Source organism: Cupressus sempervirens, chromosome 3 (genome assembly GCF_028749045.1).
Source record: "Cupressus sempervirens isolate cs-2001-9-10 chromosome 3, ASM2874904v1, whole genome shotgun sequence".
Classification (NCBI taxonomy): domain Eukaryota; kingdom Viridiplantae; phylum Streptophyta; class Pinopsida; order Cupressales; family Cupressaceae; genus Cupressus; species Cupressus sempervirens.
In genome coordinates, this window is record NC_143120.1 from 549636086 (window position 1) to 549654700 (window position 18615).

Sequence of the window (18615 nt, forward strand, 5' to 3'; positions counted from 1 at the left end):
GTCTTCTCTCTTCGGTTTCCTTGGCATATTTTTATTTTTATTCATTCTTGCTTACTTCGTATTTTCACTCTTTTTCGTGTAGATTTTATTCCTGTCCGCTTATATGTTTAACATTTACTTATTTTTGCTTATACTTGTTAGTATATATGTTAGTAGATAGGTATATATATCTTGTTAAAATATATGTCTATACCACTTACATATAACAAATTCTTATAGATAGGTAATATAGACATATATTTGTTGTGTGTGTGTGTGTGTGTGTATATATATATATATATATATATATATATATATACATATATATGCTTATTTATATGTAATTTGCCCTTTACATATATACATCTAGTATATATTATAAATATATTAGATGCTTATTTGCATGTGTTAGGTGTATTACATTTATTGGTTTATTCCTCTTACTTTTCATTATCTTTTTTTCGGTTATTTAGATAGGTAGATTTGTATTTATATTCATCTAGTTAGCATATAAGCCTACTCTGCTTTTATGTTATTAGTTCTTATCTATATATGTATTATTAGCATTCATATTTTATTCGTGTACGTTTGTATGTACGTGTGCGTATATATATATATATATATATATATATATATATATATATATATATATATATATATAATATGCTTATTTACATATGTAATACGTGTATTACATATATACACAAAGTATTTATTATTAATTATGATATTTGCTCGTTTTTCTGCCTGGATAAATATTTATTTATATAAACCTTTGCAGCTATTGAAATTCTTGGTCTTTATTTTAATTCTTTTTAATTAAATTTTTTTTTAAATTTTTTGCTTTTATTTTTATTTTTGGTTTAATTTTTTACTTTTATTTTATTATTTTTCTTATTAACCTTTTTCTTGTGTGTTGTTCCTGTTTTAGTCATTCACCCCTATAGTCTTGTTTTATTTTTATATATTTTTATTTAATCATTATTTTTTGGTTTAGCTTTAGGGTTGGTGCATTCATCTCTCTTGTTCTCCTTTATATGGTGAGTCTTTCCTAAATCTGCTACTTACTTTTTGTGACATCTCTTGCTCTCTCATCTTGATGATGGATCACGTAGTGTGATTCGAAACGTTGATGGTAAAAATCACCACACAATCTAATCCAGAAACTGATTCACATAAATAGAAGAGACTCTTCATATTCTAACCGAAGATCTCTTGAGTTTCATAACTCCTATAATTTAAATATGACTCTTTGAATATTCATGCCTCAATGCATGTGAATGACACATGTCATTTACATTTATAATTACAAATTAAACTTAAGTGTCCTTTTCAGCTGAATATGACAATAACAATAATAACGTCTAGATTTCTAGAGATAAAGATCTCTATCGCAGCTACTATCTTCAACAATAGGGACCATTTTCAAGGGATAACAAGGGACAACCATTAAAATAGGGATTAACTTAAAAATACTAGAAATTTTAAATATTCATGTGATAGCATTGATAAAACAATTGCCATATACATTAGATATACTTAACACAAAACATTAGAGTTGAATTAGAAGTTCACACGGGGTCAACAAGCAATTAACATCTTGAATTTTTTTCATTGTCAATATGCATTTATTTTATATAAGAATTAAAACAAAATGCTTAAAGGATGCTTGTTTTAACTACCAAACCACAAAAATGCTAAAAGGCTAGTTCTAACAAAATGCTTAAAGGATACTAGTTTGAGGTTGATTTGCCACTACGAGGGATTGCCTCATTCATTGGAACTCCAACCAATCCCTCTTGTGCCTTCCCATCAATTTGGATGATGTTTTTGAAATCACCATCCCATCGTTAAGTTGGGATGAGTTGACACTTAGATGTTTGTTGATTTTGAAGTTGCAAGACATTAGGTATAACCATAGATGTAAAAATCGCCTGAGGAGATTAATCGCCTAGGCCTGAAAAAGTTTAATCGGGAAAAATCAGGAAAAAATCGGGGAAAAAATCGGGAACTAAAAAACCACTAAATTTTAATAAAAAAATGCGATTTTTTTACAGAATTCAATTTTTTTTGCATCTAATGACTTAATTACTAACAATACATAAGAAACAATCATGTTTAGATATATATCAATGCAAAAAGAGTTATTAATTGGTAAATTACTAACAAGTAAGTAGTGACAAGTTGTAAATTACTAACAACTAACAAGTTCACAACACGTGAGAAGTATTCTCATAAATAAAGTGTCAAATGTAAAGAGTTCAAATAAGCACATCAACATGACTACAAATAAGTACAAATGTCAAATACAGGACTACATCTTCCTCTTCCTAGTCACTTTACTAGCGAGTGCGGGAGAGGGTAAAGATCTAGAACTAGAACCCCGCAGGGTTTGTGCCCGTGTCTGTGTCTGTGCCAATGCAGGAGATGGTGTAGCTATAGAACTAGATGTCGGTATCTCCACATTCGCTGCGCGCAAGATGTCAAGGTCCTCTGCAGTAAGCTCAATGTCATCATCCTCATCATCGCCCTCCTCGATGTCATCCAAATCGATGTCATATCTAGTTCCACCCCCTTCCTCCTTCGTAGCCTCCTTCGCGGCCTCCCTCTCCAAATTGGAGATGTCCTCCTGTGTAAATAAGGGAGCCTGCTCTTGTGCCGTCCAATCATAATAAGGATCTATCTCATCCAAATCGATTGGCCCAGGCGGATCTTGTTGCGCCTTTTTCATGCGCAATTTAAGATTATATTGCACATAGACCATGTCATTCATCCTATTTTGGGACAACCTGTTTCTCTTTTTTGTGTGGATGGCCTCAAACAAACTCCAGTTGCGCTCACAATGTGATGCGCTACAAGGCTGTGATAGGATTCTGAGAGCAAATTTTGCAAGATTTGGAGTGCTTGCACCCCAAGTGGTCCACCAAGCCACTGCATCACAAAAATTGTACAAGTTAGAAAATACTAATAGACAACAAAAAATGAAACATAAATATTAATTTAGCATTTGAGATTCAGAAGTTTGCAAATGTATTACCTGGGGTTTGTGTAAGCCTTGCTCTCTTGCAGAGAGAAGTGGAGAACACCTTGCCTCCTGCTGAAGTGAAGATCTCCTGCTCAGCGATGATTTTATCTCTTGTTTCCTCGCTGGTTACCATCTTTTCGACGCACTCACTTAGGCCTCTGATGACCTCTCCATCAGGATCTGCATATGTACCATCAGCCCTAAAACCGAAAACCAAAAACAAATAAGTCTTCCAATTTTAGTACACACCCAACACCCTACGAAAGCAAAATGAACTCAAGTCTTTGTTAACTTAAATTTGAGTAAGAATGAGCTTACAGTATACCTAAAACGTGGGTTGAGGAAATATCCTGCTGCATGAATGGGTTGGTGAAGCTGATTATTCCACCTTCTATCAATGATCTGCCAAATGGGTTCATATTTGATGCTTTCCCCCTTGTAGTAATTTTTGACAGATTCTTTGGCCTTGTCCATGGCCTCATATAGTTCACCCATTGGCGTTTGGTCTCCATCAACCAAACGCAAAACTCCGACTAAAGGCTTAGACACCTGCAATATAAATTTGAAATTAGTTGACAAGTTACAAAATTATTATTTACTTGAGTTACAAACTTAGTATGTTATAAAGTTGTAAAGTGCAAACTAAAACTTAAAGTTTTGTAGTTACCTTTACTATTTCATCAGCCTTATCTTCAAAATATTTATTAAACACAATCCGCACAACATTCTCTCCTTCACTCTTCTTTGAAAATGTGGAAGAAAGCCATTTTTTGGAAACAAACATTTGCTTCAAAGAAGCCAAATTATCGAGAATGCTTTGCAATGTCAAAAAAATCGTTGCAAACCTTGTGACGGCAGGCCTGACAATTTCTTTGCCATCAGTGTGCTCTCTCATCAGGCTAAGGACCCATGGGTGATTGTATATGTATTTTGTCACCCGCCTTGCATCCTCCACAATTGGAGTGACCCACTCAAGTTTGCCCATGTCCTCCAAAAGAAGGTCAAGGACATGTGCTGCACACGGGGTCCAAGAGAGAGTGGGGTGCCTCTGCTGTAGGAGTTTTCCTGCCAATTGTAAAAGCAAATACTAATTAGTTTCCAACTTTTCAAATATATCAAACTATTAAAAATTCTTGTTGTGAAATTCACAATGCACATGCAACATAAAATTACGGTTTACCTGCTGATACATATGCAGCAGCATTGTCTGTGATGATTTGCACCACATTTTCAATGCCAATCTCTAAGACCATATTCTCCAACATCAATGCTAATGTCTGAGCATTTTTTACCTTGTTGGAGGCATCGATTGATTTCAGGAACACCACATTATCATTACAGCAGGCCAAAAAATTAATTATGGTCCTGCTCTTCCCATCCGTCCACCCGTCAGAAAGAATGGTGCAACCAAATTTTGTCCATTCTTGTTTCTGTTCCTCAACAAATGCTTTGGCCCTCTCAACAACATTTCCAATAAGCCTACAAAAACAAAATTTAGTTATGTCTTAGATTCTTAGTAATTTAAAATTGATTTAGACTTTAGTAATCAACATTCTAATTTCTAGATAAATTAATTAAAATTTAGAACTAAGTAAAAAGTTAAAAATTAAAAGGAAATCGAGTGTAATAAAATTATTCGCTTACCTGCCACCCAACACAAAACGAGAAGGGGACTTGTACCCCTTTCCTGCAACTGTCAACCCTGTGGCCAAAGCCTCCCAATAGGGACTGTCAACAACACTAATAGGAAGGTTGTTGAAAACCCAGAAATCTGCTAGTGCATTGTCCAACTGGTCATGGACCTCCTTATTCCATCTAGTGGCCTCTAATGAAGGTTGTGCACCAGGTGTGTGCCTCGTCACAAAATAGCTCCCTATCCCAGAAGCACCTGCTGATCCTGATGGTGCGGAAGTGCTAGGAGGTGTAGGAGTGGAACTCGTGAAAGAAAAAACACCCTGTTTGCGGACACGCGGCCCACGATAAGAGCCAGCCATGCTCTCAATGGCTGCCTCCTCCTCCTGAACATCAACGAAACTGCCCTGGGTCTCTGCTATGGCTGCCCTGACATGCAATTTATTCCGCTCTCTTTGCAATTTTTTTTGCTCTCCAGCTGCGAGCAAGGCATTTGCAAACCTTTTTATTTCTTCTGTTGTATTCTCACAAGGATTTGTATCATGTTTTGAGATCCCTGCGATGTGATATTTGAACCGGTAAATGCCCCCGGATATTACTTTTTCACATCGAATGCAAATCACTTTGGTTGGTTCATCAGGTGCTTCATAGGCATATTTCCATGCTTGATCTCTCGCATTCTTTGGCCTGGTGCCAATGTAGCCTGAGGGGCATGGAGTCAATGGCCATTTGTCTGCCATTTAAAACTGCTGCGGGCTGCCTACACATACAAATTTTTAAAAAAAACTATAAATAAATTATAACAAGATCAAAATTAACAGTTAAACAAAGAATTCAAGCAACATTCCAATAACAGCACCAATAAATTGAAATCCAAATAACATTCAAACAAACTAGCTGCTAGGGTTTCAAATTTTTTTAGAAAGGGCAAATTTTTAGCATAAATTCGATCTAGAATGGAAAAAAATGCAAATGAATGCATTTAATCTTGCTTACATTCATCAAATGCATTCCTAACTAATTAGGAATGTATTTTTATCCATTTACATGCAAGAAAAAAAAATACAATCTCTTGCAAAAACAAAAAACAAAGATTCAAATCACTTACCTAGTAACGAAGAAATCGAATCAAAAGGCCTCCAAATGCACTTGATTCTGCCTATTTCTTGCCAAGAACTCCTTCTCTATCCTCTCCTCTCCAAAACACCCTAAGCAATGTAAAAACATAATGAAAAAAACGTGTTTTTTTGTCACTTTATGTGACTGCCGGGCGCGAGCGATTTTTTGCAAAAAAATCGCGATTTTTAGGCGATTTTTTAGGCGATTAATCTGCGATTTTTTGGAAAAAATCTGCAAAAAAAAATCGCGATTTTTGGGGCGACTAAATCGCCGGCCCCAAAAAATCGCGATTTTATCTCGTATCGCCGATTAATCGGCGATACTCACATCTATGGGTATAACCATTGACTACACTTGTCCAGAGTTAAGCTTGTTCTTTTCAATAGAATGGATGAGTGAGTTAACAAATTCTCATTTCTAGTAGGGGAACTAACAACTTGCAAAACAAAGACAAATGACAAGCATCCTTGATTTTGGTTTCTATGACGCCTGCTGTTGAATAGGGTTGGTTTGAGCTAATGTAGCCCTATTTATCATCACTTTTGATTTCTTGAATGTTGGATTTTGAAGATTAGGAAAGGTAAACCACTTATTACAAAGTAAAGTAGACTCCTTAATTGAAGACATCTTTTGAAGTACCTTTATTAACGATTCTTTCACCTCTTGTGTAAACCACTTATTACAAAGTAAAGTAGACTCCTTCATTGAAGACATCTTTTGAAGGACCTTTATTAACAATTCTTTCACCTCTTCATCATCACAAGGAACTAGCCTCCCAAGATTTGGTGCGTAGCGTTTGGGATCTAGAACAAAGATCTCTATATGAAGTGGTTTGCTGATAGTGATCTGTTGTTACATCAGTATGAGCATGATGTGGTGTTCATATAATCTCAAAGTGGGATAATTGACATTAACATTCTAAATCGCATGTCATTAATGAGTCTCCGTGCTCTTTTGAAAGCGTTCCCAAAGACACTAGACGAATATTCAAAATTTTTACTTTATGGAAAATTAATAATTATGATTGCTATTTGAAGAGGTGATTATGTAAGGGTGATAAGAATAAGACAAAATGAATAAAATTTCCTCTTTTAGACATCCACTTTGGGAAAATGAAGAGTATTGCTTTGGGTGCCTATGATTAGAAGGTGAAAGGTTATTCGTTGGTAATTTGAGGAGTCATTGAGGAGTTATGGATCATTCAGGAAGCTAAAGATTTGAGTGGCTATGGGTGAGGTGTCCCTGTTGGAGCCATTTGAAAGGAAATAATTTTATTTTGCAGATACCAGGTGCTTCAAGGTTTGGTTGGAGAAGTATAATGCACTGTTCTAGAGATCTCATTCTTGAAGATTTATAATATACTTTCCCTCTTTCCCTAGGAGAGATTCTCTTTCAAAAAGGTTTCTAACATTAATTTGGGGTCTCATTTGGTTTCTGCTTTTTATCTCGTGTTGATTGTCGCAATCACTTGAATATTTCAGATTTGTATCTAATTTTCAGGTTTGTAATGACATAAAGAACTTAATATCGTAAACTTTCTTCTGCTTATTTTTGAACATTTGGTATCAAAGATAATGTTTTTGTTGAGAAGGGGATATTGTTCCTATTAAATTTTAAAGTTTTTTTCAGTGTTGTGTGCTATATTGCAGATTTTATGATAGGATTGTAGACCATGGGTTCTACTTCTTGCACAACTTTGAAAAATTTAGTGGCGTTCACTACGACATGTAAAAATTGAATATGCAGGATTGGCTTCACAAGAAACAAAGCCATCTATAATGACAAATGAACATTTGTCAAAGTTGGAGAAGAAGTCATGAAGAACCATTTGGTTGTGTCTTATGAATTTTGTCCACTTGAAAATCTCCACTAAAGACTCTGTATCCAAGTTGTGGAAAAGGATAGGTGATGTTTTACAACTAAAAAAATGTCTAGTAAGTTATATCTCAAGAGAAGGGTAGATGGTGATTCTATTGCAAAACATTTAAATGCATTTAATGTGATTATAAGTCAGCTTGTATCAATAGATGTTAAATTGGAGGATGACGATAAATGCCTCTTGTTTGTTTTCTCTTTGCCAAAATCTTGAGAACATCTAATTGTTTCCATTAGCAATGACAACACAAAGCCAAATATAGGTAGCTTGATTTCAATACTTATTTCAGAGGAGATGCGGTGAAAGTCTATAAATGTTGACTCCCAAGATGCCTCACATATGTAGGGTAGGTCCAAAAAGAAATTGCCTAAAAGGGATAAACAAAAGGACAAGTTTGATGGATGCTCTAAGACCCATTGAAAGAGTGATGTGTTGAAATTGTCGTAAAAGAGGGCATGCAAAGAAGGAATGCATATTTAAGAAAAAGAATGTTGATTTTTCCACGAAAAAGAATGTTGATTTTTCCACGAAAAAGTCCTATGATGATTATTGTGATGCTTTGTTTGTCTTAGCTAGCACTGTTGGTGACAATGACTTATTGATTGAGGTTGATCCTACCGCAACTCCTCACAAGGAACAATATATCTAATACAATGCATATGATGTAGGAGAGAGTTTTCCTTATTGCCAACAAGACAATAAGGATTGTTTGTAAGGGAAAGGTAAAGTTGTGTTTAAGCAATAGGAAGACAAATATTCTTGATAATATTTTTGCATATTACAGGACTTGGGAGAATATACCTTTTGTATCCAAGTTGATTGATTTTGGAATGCGACATTTGACAATTTTGATTGTAGGGTGGTGAGAGGGAGTTTGTTGATAGCTAAAGGATCATGGTTAGGTACTATGTATAGGCTAAATACCGTTACCGTTTGTAATTTTGGCAATGTAATTGGCATTGAAAATGCATGTGTGTTATTACACCATTGATTGGGACAAATTGGTGAAAAAGGTCTTAAAACCATTTTAAATAAAAAAGTTGGCAACGTGTTTTTGATTAATCTGCTGGTTAAAATGAATTTTGTGAGCATTGTGTTTGGTAAATGGTATGTAGATCACCATTTCCTAAAAGAGTTTTCAAGGCAAAGAGACCATTTAGAAATAATTCATTCACATATCTGTGGTCTAGTGGATGTTGATTCTTTGCATAGATTTCAGTATTATGTTTCCTTAATTGATGACGTCTCAAGAGATAATTGGATCTATTTTATGTGTTCTAAATCTGAAGTTTTCACTAGGTTTTAAGGAAATTAATGTGTTAGTTGAAAAACAATCAGATTATAAGATAAAAATGTTGAGATCTAACAAGGAGGGTGAATACTGTTCTTGGAAATTTGATCAATTTTTTAAGCATATGCTTTCCAGCAAAATGAGATGACAGAAAGAATGGCCAAACCTTAATGGAAATAGCTAGGAGCATGTTAAGTGGTGTTAATCTTGATAGATGCTTTTAGGCGGAAGCTGTTTGTACTACTTGTTATGTAATAAATTGATCTTGTTCAAAATTTATCGACAAAACTCCTTAGGAAGCATGGATAGGTCCAAATTCTTCAATTTCACACTTAAAAAGTCTTTGGTTATGAAGCTTTTAGTCATGTGCCTTAGGAGAAGTAATGTAAATTGGATCCAAAAGATTAGAAATGGGTTTTTGTGTGATATAGTGAGAATATAATGATCATAAAATTAGGAGTCCTGTAACTTGCAATTCAAGGAGTTTAGACCTTTCTTAGGTAAAAAACAACCAAAGGAGGAGACAAAGATAGTGCACTTTGAGACAAAGATTGAGGGGGAGCAAGATGTTGAGTAGGTCAAATAATTGAGGGGGGGAATTAGTTATTTTCACAACTTAATTAATCGAGTACAAACTTGAACCATTCAGATTTTTAAAACTGATGATAACTTGAAAGTGTAAAAACATAAAACATCATAACACCAAAATTAACGTGGAAATCCAAGATGGGAAAAAAACATAAAGAAACTAATTCTAATGAATATAAACACCATTTAAGGTGATTTTTACAAAGGCTCACTACTGGTTTGCTCACTGCAAGTAAGTCTTACTGCCAGTTGGGCTAATTGCTTTGGTACAAAATATATGATTACAAAAAGTTCTTACAAACAAAATGTGAATTGATAGGTTTGCATCTATATATGTATGGAACCGTTTTGGGGGTATGAGGAGGTGGTATGGAGAGTCTTGGTATAGGCAATGTTTTTGATTATAGGATTGGATGTGACTTTTATAGTACTATTTGTTTGGCCAAAAATCCCATGTATCATGCTGATACTAAGGATGCTAATGTTTAGTATAACTTTGTTTGAGGAATGGTTGAGAATACTAGGGTCTTGATAAAGAAGCTTGATACTTTCGACAACAGTGTAGATTCTCTTATGATGCCGATACCACGAAAAACTTCTCTTGTTGTAGGAAGACCTTTGGCCTTGATCTCTATACTTAATTGTATTATTTTATGTATCCCTTTGATATAACTAATATGTATAATGTCAAGTGGGAGAATGCTAGGATAAGTTGACATCAACCATGCAAATTTTATACTATTCAGGAAACTAATATTTTATTATGTCTCGTGGTTATCCACTTTTCTAGATGCGAGTTTGTGCAAGTGGTTTTTTGCCTTTTGTTTGGGTTACCATTTTGTTTTTTCCTTTTTAGTTGCTTTACATTAGACCCATGACCTATTAATTTTGTATGATGCATTTGCAATATCGAGTTTCTATTGGTTTTGGTTGGAGTAGTGAAGTGAAATGTATTGTCCTATATATGTCACTTTTAAAGATTAATAATATGCTTGACTTCTTTTTTTGTTGGACTCTTTGCCCAAGAGGGTTTCTCCACATAAATTTGGTGATTCATTTGGTTACTTTTTTTAATGTTATGTTGAATGTTTCAGTCACTTTTATATTTCAGATTTGTAATCTCTTCAAATAAGTTAATATTGCAAGCTTTCTTCACCTTGTTTTTCAACACTAACAACTTACAAAAGGAGACAAATGAAATTCATCCTCAACTCCGGTGTATGTGACGTTCATTATTCAATAGCATTGGTTTGAGCCAATATGGCTCTATTTATCTTTAATTTTGGTTTGTTGAATGTTGGATTGGAAAGACTAGCAAAGTAAAGTTGGCTCCTCAAATGTATTTATCTTTTTCTTCACCTCCTCATCATCACAATGAGGTAGCTTTCCCAACATTTGGTGCATAGGACTTGGGATTTAGAGCTAAGACTTCCAAATGAAGCATTGTGTTCATAGTATTGCTTTGTTGCATTAGTTTATGTATGGTATGATGCTCATATAACCTCTTGTCAGGATCCCTTTCATTAATTAGTCACTTCATTTGTCCAATCACGTTGTCATATTTCTCTTAGGTCTCTCTTAGATTAGGAGAGTTCATATTAGCATATCTAATGACATTGCCAATAGATGAGACCATAGTTGCAAAACTCGCCAAAAACTCATGAGGTTTTTTGCATGGTGAGTATTTTTGCCAAAACCTAATTGTCTTTACTTGCCCTTTTTTTGCTGAAAACATGACAGCACAAGAATATAATGCTTGGGAAGCTAAAAAACTAAGCAATCTAGTTCCATCTATAAGATTAGCACAAGATTGACTCACAAAAGATTAATACAAGATTAACTAACATAAGATTAACACAAAGTGTTAAAAACAATGTAGTTCCATCTGCCCATGCATTTGAAGTATGTTGTGTCTATATTTTCACTATCACTTCATTTAGTCTTCAAATATTACTTTTGCATTTGAGGCTACATTTTAGAGCAACAACTTATTTACGTTATTTGGAGGGGCTCCTTTGTACCCTTTGTTTGCAACTATTAATGTTGTGATCATATTCTTTTGACAAAGGCTCTTCATTATATTGAAGTATAAGCCATTTTTGCACCTTTGCGCCTATCCTTGTTCCATGTTATATTTTCAAGTGAAGGAAATGAATGCAAGGCAGGGGTGTTGTGATGAACACAAAATCCTTGTGATTGGATTTCGATTGATTTAATATAAGTGCATGTGCCACAAATACATGGACCAATGGGAGTTTGTGATTCATTTGTGTTTTAAAGAGTAAAAACCCTTGTGATAGGGCTTTGTTCAAGCTAGATAAAGTGGATGCGTCGAAAACCTATGGACCACAATTGTAGCCAACATTTTTTTGTCATATCTACCTTTGTTTTATTTGCCACACTGGGATTTATGATTGTTGATTGTATACAAGAATATTTTTGAGCTTTATCCAGTATATAACAAAGTTAATATATGATAGAATAATGTACTAGTAATTTCATAAATAAGAAACTGTAATTTCCCCATTTTTAAGCCTACCTTAGTGTCAGTACCAGCTAGCAGGACTGGCCTATTAGTGGAGTCTCGTAAGCTATTAAGATGGATATGGAACTCTTTCAGGGGCTTGTGATGATATATCAGGGCTTGGAGAGTCAGTTTGAACAGTCCCCTAGATTTTAAGATGAATCCCTATTTTTTAGAGATGAACTGGGAGTTAGCAAGACACACTAGGAGACCTCCATGATCATCCTCGACAATTCTAGCACAACTACTAATTTTTAGGAAGTTTTTAAATCTTAGGAGGGGATTTTCATTTAGCTCACAGTGGTCATTCGACATCAACATGGAAGGAGCATCAAATCGAATCTAGCTTGGGGTCTAGATGAGCGAGCTAAGAATCATTGGGAAATATTTTATGGGCATAATTAAATAGTAATAAAAGTGATAATTTTAATTACTAATGATATAATAGAGTATGATAATATTTGAAAATTCAGTTTGAAACTTAAATGGCGCCAATATTATAATGAATAATGACCCCTCATGAAGTTTAAATCCCTCGGCCAGGGAATTAAATAAAATAAAACATTATTTTATGATTAAAACTTAAAAGGGTGACTACTTTCAAAATTGCATGTGGAGGGAAAATGTAAACAAATACAAAGAAGTTGAAGAGCCATTTTCCATATCCAGAAATCATTTTTCACACCAACAATATTGTGGAGAGCTCTATGAATGGACTTTTTCAGCTGATTTGTCTCTGAGAATGAAGCCTGTAGGTGTGGGTGATTACCTAAGGTTTTCTACAGGAAAAGTGTTATAGGCACGATATTCCTTGTTGGCCAAAATTGTGAAGCAAATGTATATATCTGAGTTGGAGAAGGACAGATATCAGTGAGTTGTTGGCATATTAGAGTTCTTGGAACATCATTTATCATATTTCTATTACTAGGTGAGCCATACAACAATAAATAATCAATTTGGTAGCTCCCAGCTTGACGCCTAACAGTGAATTGGGCAGATTTTGTATAGTCTCCTAATGCTACTGCAGATCGGCCCTTAGCAGAGGTTCAGGAGTGGTTTTCAGTGGTTTGTTGATAGTGGAATGACCGTAGCGGGCTGTACGGCATTATGTCAAACTAGGATCAAACTTATCAGGGGCTTATGGGACACAGTCAGAAAACAGCACCATGAAATCAGTCCAATAATCAGGCGGCTTCATCATTTCATCATTACCAGCGAACTCTGAAAATGAATATTGAATAAATTTGTAAAGGTTGATAGCATATGACATCAGATATATTTCCTTTGTATGGTCTCTTTGTCTCTTTGTGCACTGTTTGGAGGAATTGAAAATGAACAAATTATTTTGCCTACTTCCAGTTTGGCATTAGAAATTAGGAAATTGTGAGGATTTCAGTATTTATTATTTTCAATTTATCTTTCCTTGCACATTTTTATCAAAATAAAAATAAAATATAAACCCTCAAAAAATCAGCTGTCAATAAATATCACTTGAGATCTCTATAATTCTATCCCTCCAGTAGCTTCATTTTGCCTAACTTTTTTGGTGCTGGTGTTATACATACATGTTGCCCATCCCTCCCGAAGATTCTTGCTTAAACTAATCTTTAATAATATTGATGTCTTAATGTTATGTTGCATTCATACTGTTTTTGCATAAAGGATATTTTACAGTGACGAGGCTTCATTGCAGGGAAAAGCCAAAAACAAAACATTTAATAAATGTCAAACTGAACTCAGATTTTCTACACATTCTTGGAAATTCAATTGGGTTTAACGTGAATTCACTCACAGAAAATGCAGGTTCATGTTAGTGTCTCCTGTTGCATTATACCTATATCCAGCGGTTTTCTGCAAAAAACTGGGTACTTCAGTTTTAAAAAGACAAAAAAGCTGAAACAAAAGGTTTCTATTTTGAACACCGAATAAATTGTGAAATGAATTGAAACAAAACTATGCTTTTCATACCATAAATCGATAAACCCTTGTGAACACAATAGTTTTGCTTTTAGTAGTAAAAAATGGCATTTGGTTAGAAAATAAAATGAATCACACTTTTAGCCTGAGGTTCTAAGATACATAAACCTTTTTGAAGAGTTAGAATCTTAGTTGCCAATTCAGGTTTGGGATCGGATTTGGGTTCAAGAATCCGATTTGTGGATTCCCGAGTATATATATGTATATATACATACATACATACAAATATATATATTGATTCATGTCTTATTATTCCAAGTTCGGCCTGTGGGTCCTTGGGAATTCATGCAGATTCGTGTCGGATTCTCTTGGGTCCACATAAATTCTTGACGAATTCTCATGGGTCTGCGTGGATTTGTATAGGGTCTGGATTTGATTTTGTGGGTTCATTTGGATTTGCAGACTACGAATCTGGACAAATCCACAGGATCAAATCTGGACCCTGCACGGATGTGCGAAGCCGGTAACTAAGGTTAGAATTTTTAGAGAAGTTGACGGATTGTATTTTTTAATTGATTTATGTATTTTCAAACAATTTATTTCAAGCACTTTGTTATTTAGGGACTATTAGTTTTCATTCAATTTATTTTGGACAAAAGCATAGTTAATATAATTTTTGTATATATTTATTGGTATGTTGTGATGGTTAAGCTTTGGTGTTATTCTTGCCATCAAGGTTTGAATCCTGTAGGGGTGTTATTGTTTTTTAAATAGGGATGAGGTCCCCCATTTGTGACCTAGCCGATTCATAGCTACATATCAAAAGTATTTACCCCTCTTTGAAAAAAATAATCAATGTGCTACAAATTGATTTGCATGAGCATGCATATCTTTGCGAGAACTTCATTAAAATCATTAGACGAGCCGTAGATTTCTATTTCTATTTCATTTTTAAATTTTGCAAGAAATTTATTTGGAGTATTTTGTAATTTTTTTTTTTTTGATCAATAAACGGCAAAAGCCTTGATTTTATTTATTAATATAAGTTTTTTTACAAATCCACTGTTCAAGCAGGCACTGGTAGGAAAGAACGGGGAGAAAACCTCCAGTCTTGCTTGGGAGAAATGTCCTTTATTTTATATGTATCTTAGGGGCATACCCCAGCAATTACATCATGTTTTAATATCACTTTTACAATTATCACTTTGAATCATTTATCATACAATTTACAAATGGTAGTTTCCAATGAATTTCATGGGCCGCTGATATAAAGGGCGAGAACTAGGGAAAATATCTTTGACAATCGCTGAGTAACTTGCTTTTAACCTGTTTGCTTCACAACAAAATCAAACAAGAGATGCTTCCAAAGAGAGGGAGTTAGTATTGTTAGAATTCCATATAAGTTTTAGATTAGTATCTCATGCTAATATCACAATCATTTGATATTGGAACATTTTAATATTTTTCTGTGAATTATTTGATCTTCCAAGCTTCGGATTGAGATGCATTTAGATGTCACTAGATCAACGAAAGAGGGGATATTTATGGTGGGAATTTTTAATACTTCACATCCTATATTTAACAGAACTTCCTTTTATCTATGTTGACACTCATATATACATGCTTACTCATGCTAACATATATATATCAATGCCCCACATATAATAACATATGTTCCTCTTTCTAGACTGTAAAGTTATTACCCAATCCTTACCATTTGTTATACATTAAAAACCATCTTAAGTAGCGTCTAAGTGCTGAAAATCCTATATGTTAATAACAAATAAAGACATAGAAGGGCTATAATAAGCTATGAGTGAATTTTCACAGATTTAGCATCTTTATCCTCATATAAATCTTCCAGCCATTACTGTCATCATGAAGGTGAATAGGAGTGAGAAAAAGCTTATACAGGAAAAGAGATAAAAACCAGCTTGGTCAATATATGCCTCAATGGTTCAGCTTAAACATAAGATTAATCAATTAATCCTGCTGTTATTTATGTATCCCATAATATTGTTTTACTATAATATGGTGCAGAGAGGGAAGCCACAAAAAGAGAGAATTTTCTATGAGTTTGTCATCTCTAACATATACTGTTTACCTATACAAATTTATCCATATACATATATTTAAACCCTACTTACAACAACCTAAATACTACAGAGTTTCAAAGAGCTGATACTTAAGAGAGACCTGCTATATTTTAATCAAAAATTGCTCTCATTTAGTCTGTTCTGAGAGCTTCATATTGAGTGCAAACAAATTTACTCTGCTTCTACAATTTTCTCTTTGAACACCATGATAATTTCTGAAATATCCATTGAGTCTTCCATCTGGAAGTTGGGGGGAAACACATAAGCTGTTTCGACTTTGCTGGATTTGTCCAAATTGGACGTGCAAAAGGAGAGTGAAGGAAGATTATCAAAATATGAACCCGGTTCTATGTAAGCTTTGGTGGATGTGAGATAGTTTAGAAGCCATTCCTGGCTATTATCTTCAAGGATTCCTCTCCATCACAGCAGAAAGTGGATGCTAGTCTCCATATTTGCCCATTCTTTGTTGAAGGTGGGAGGGTCGCGGATAAGGATTACAGGTTGAGTGGGGTGTAAGGTGGTATCAAGAATTCCTGGGGGTAGGGCCATGTAAAGCTCAGGAAGAGGAATTCTATTTTTGTTATCGATACTCATAATTGCCTCTTCCAACCCTACTAGCCATACAGGATTGAAAATATTATAACAAAGACGAATAGTAACCCATTTATCAATTTTTGCCCTTATCATGCAGCCTATAAATGATCCTATAATATCATTGTTTGTTCTCCATGTGTATTCATACCTGAAAACGCTTTCACCAATTGCCCTGCTAACCGCAATTCTTGTCATATTATCAACTAGATTAAGGATCCGAGTCCATCGTTTCGGTGTAATGTTCCCCCTGAATGCCATAGTTTGGTTTTCATTAACATGATACAGGCTGATGAAAGTTTCCATTGTTCCGGTTGAGGTGAGGTAGAAAGAGACAGGAGATGTAGATAAAGCTAAGTATAGACGTCGAAGGTTCTAGAGAATTTGAGGAGCTTCTAGAGGTTCTAGAAAGTTCCCTTCGATCTTTCTAAGAATTCAGCAGCCTACTTCAGTTCTATTGGTTTAGAGGTTCGAAGTATTCAAAGTTATTCGTGGGGTTAATATCGAAACCTAAAGCCAAATTTTAATCTTAAGTTAAAAGTTCCGAAGACACTATGTTATCCCTACCATTCTAGTTCTTATTCGAGCGGTTAAGGACTAATCTATGGTTTTAGTCTCTTATCATAAGGACGAGAGGATCTAATTAAATTTCATATAGCCCGTTATAAATATAATAACTTATCTAAATAGAATTTATTTGAATCTATGTTTATATGTCCTGAAGTTGAGTATTTTTGATGGGATTCCTAAAAAATATTAATTTGTTAGTTTATTGTTTGATTGAGTAAAAGGATGTCGTTGCCATTCGCTCCTTCATTCGCCAACTTATCCGCCTCACAATTTCCTTCACGGTAGATATGTTGAATGATAACTTCTTCTATTCTGTCTAATTTTTTATTTACTTCTTCTAATTTAGAATTGATTTTCCAATTCAAAGTGTATCTTTTCCTAAGGGCATTTAGGATGATTTGGGAATCTTCTTCGATTATTAATTTTTTAATTTTGTATTTATTGCAGAATGAAAGTCCTTCGTTTACTGCTTCTAATTCTGCCAAGTTATTGGTTGTAATACCTAGGGGTTTTGCTTTTTTGACAATCCATTGTCCCAAATGGTCTCTTAGGATAAACCCTAATCCAGATACCACTGGGTTTCCGCGGGAGGCTCCATCAAAATTAAGTTTTTTCCATCCTTGAGGGGGCGGTTCCCATTTGCATTCTTTGCGTGCTAATGTATTCTTCGAATTGTAAACTAATGGGGGATTAATTAATTGAGGCCAGTGTTTTTTGATTTCTGCATCCCAAGTTGTAAAAGTGCATTCCAATGTTATTGAAAATTCTTCTATTTCTCTCTTTCCATAATTCCCAAGTTACAATTGCAGGAGTGACATTTCAGATTTTATCATAAATGCTGATCTCTCTGCTTTTAGGCCATCCATTTATATGATCCTTCCAGGTCTCAGGAAGTGGCGATGTCCAGCTGAGTTTTCTCTTGATCCTATGCCAACATTCATTGGAGAAGCTGTATTGGAAGAGTAAATGATTTACTGTTTCTTTATTGTTTTTGCACAGAGAACATCTAGAGGGACCTTGGAAACCCATTTTAATAATTCTATCAGCGGTGAGAATACGGTTTTGGAAAGCCGCCCATAAGAAGATTCCTGCTTTGGGCAAAATGGCAGGATCCTAACAGAGGTTCATAGGGATGTTGATTTCCTCCCATCTTTGGGAGTTGAGGATCGCATTGTATCCTTCTTTAACTTTATATGTTCCGTCATTAGATAGAGCCCATCTTAATTTATCTTCTCTGTTAGTAAGATGAATTTTCCGGTCTTGGAGGATACCTTTTAGCTTGGATTGATCGATAATTGATATGTTAGTATTGGATAGGGGTTTCCATTTCCACGGAGTATCCTCACTGGCTGGATCATGATCCACATAATCTTTTACTTCTGTCCCCCATCTCTCTTTGAGGAGGTT

The 18615-nt window shown here is 34.7% G+C and overlaps 3 protein-coding genes across 3 annotated transcripts in view; 1 reads left to right on the forward strand and 2 right to left on the reverse strand.

The window, feature by feature from the left end:
* LOC149567597 (ATP-dependent DNA helicase Q-like 4A) overlaps positions 1–18615 on the forward strand; it is a 98412-nt gene that overhangs the window by 13517 nt on the left and 66280 nt on the right. The gene's annotated exons all lie outside the window — the stretch shown is intronic.
* On the reverse strand, positions 2202–3595 carry LOC149567599 (uncharacterized). The gene is made up of 3 exons (XM_089817499.1): positions 3330–3595; positions 3017–3204; positions 2202–2910 (listed from the first exon to the last, which is right to left on the reverse strand). Exons 1-3 carry the CDS (start codon positions 3497–3499, stop codon positions 2294–2296), a joined length of 975 nt encoding a protein of 324 aa, XP_089673625.1. The 5' UTR covers positions 3500–3595; the 3' UTR covers positions 2202–2293.
* Positions 3538–5376, reverse strand: LOC149567600 (uncharacterized). Its single transcript, XM_089823387.1, has 5 exons — positions 5138–5376; positions 4649–5065; positions 4185–4483; positions 3715–4069; positions 3538–3553 (listed from the first exon to the last, which is right to left on the reverse strand). Exons 1-5 carry the CDS (start codon positions 5374–5376, stop codon positions 3538–3540), a joined length of 1326 nt encoding a protein of 441 aa, XP_089679513.1.

Coding starts and splice junctions, on each gene's coding strand:
- LOC149567599 (XM_089817499.1), bottom strand. CDS start 3,499: ATGGGTGAACTATATGAGGCCATGGACAAGGCCAAAGAATCTGTCAAA. Junction 3,205..3,329: donor TTCCTCAACCCACGTTTTAG/GTATACTGTAAG, acceptor TTTCGGTTTTAG/GGCTGATGGTACATATGCAG. Junction 2,911..3,016: donor AAGGCTTACACAAACCCCAG/GTAATACATTTG, acceptor TTTGTGATGCAG/TGGCTTGGTGGACCACTTGG.
- LOC149567600 (XM_089823387.1), bottom strand. CDS start 5,376: ATGGCAGACAAATGGCCATTGACTCCATGCCCCTCAGGCTACATTGGC. Junction 4,484..4,648: donor CGTTTTGTGTTGGGTGGCAG/GTAAGCGAATAA, acceptor TTGTTTTTGTAG/GCTTATTGGAAATGTTGTTG. Junction 4,070..4,184: donor TGCTGCATATGTATCAGCAG/GTAAACCGTAAT, acceptor TACAATTGGCAG/GAAAACTCCTACAGCAGAGG.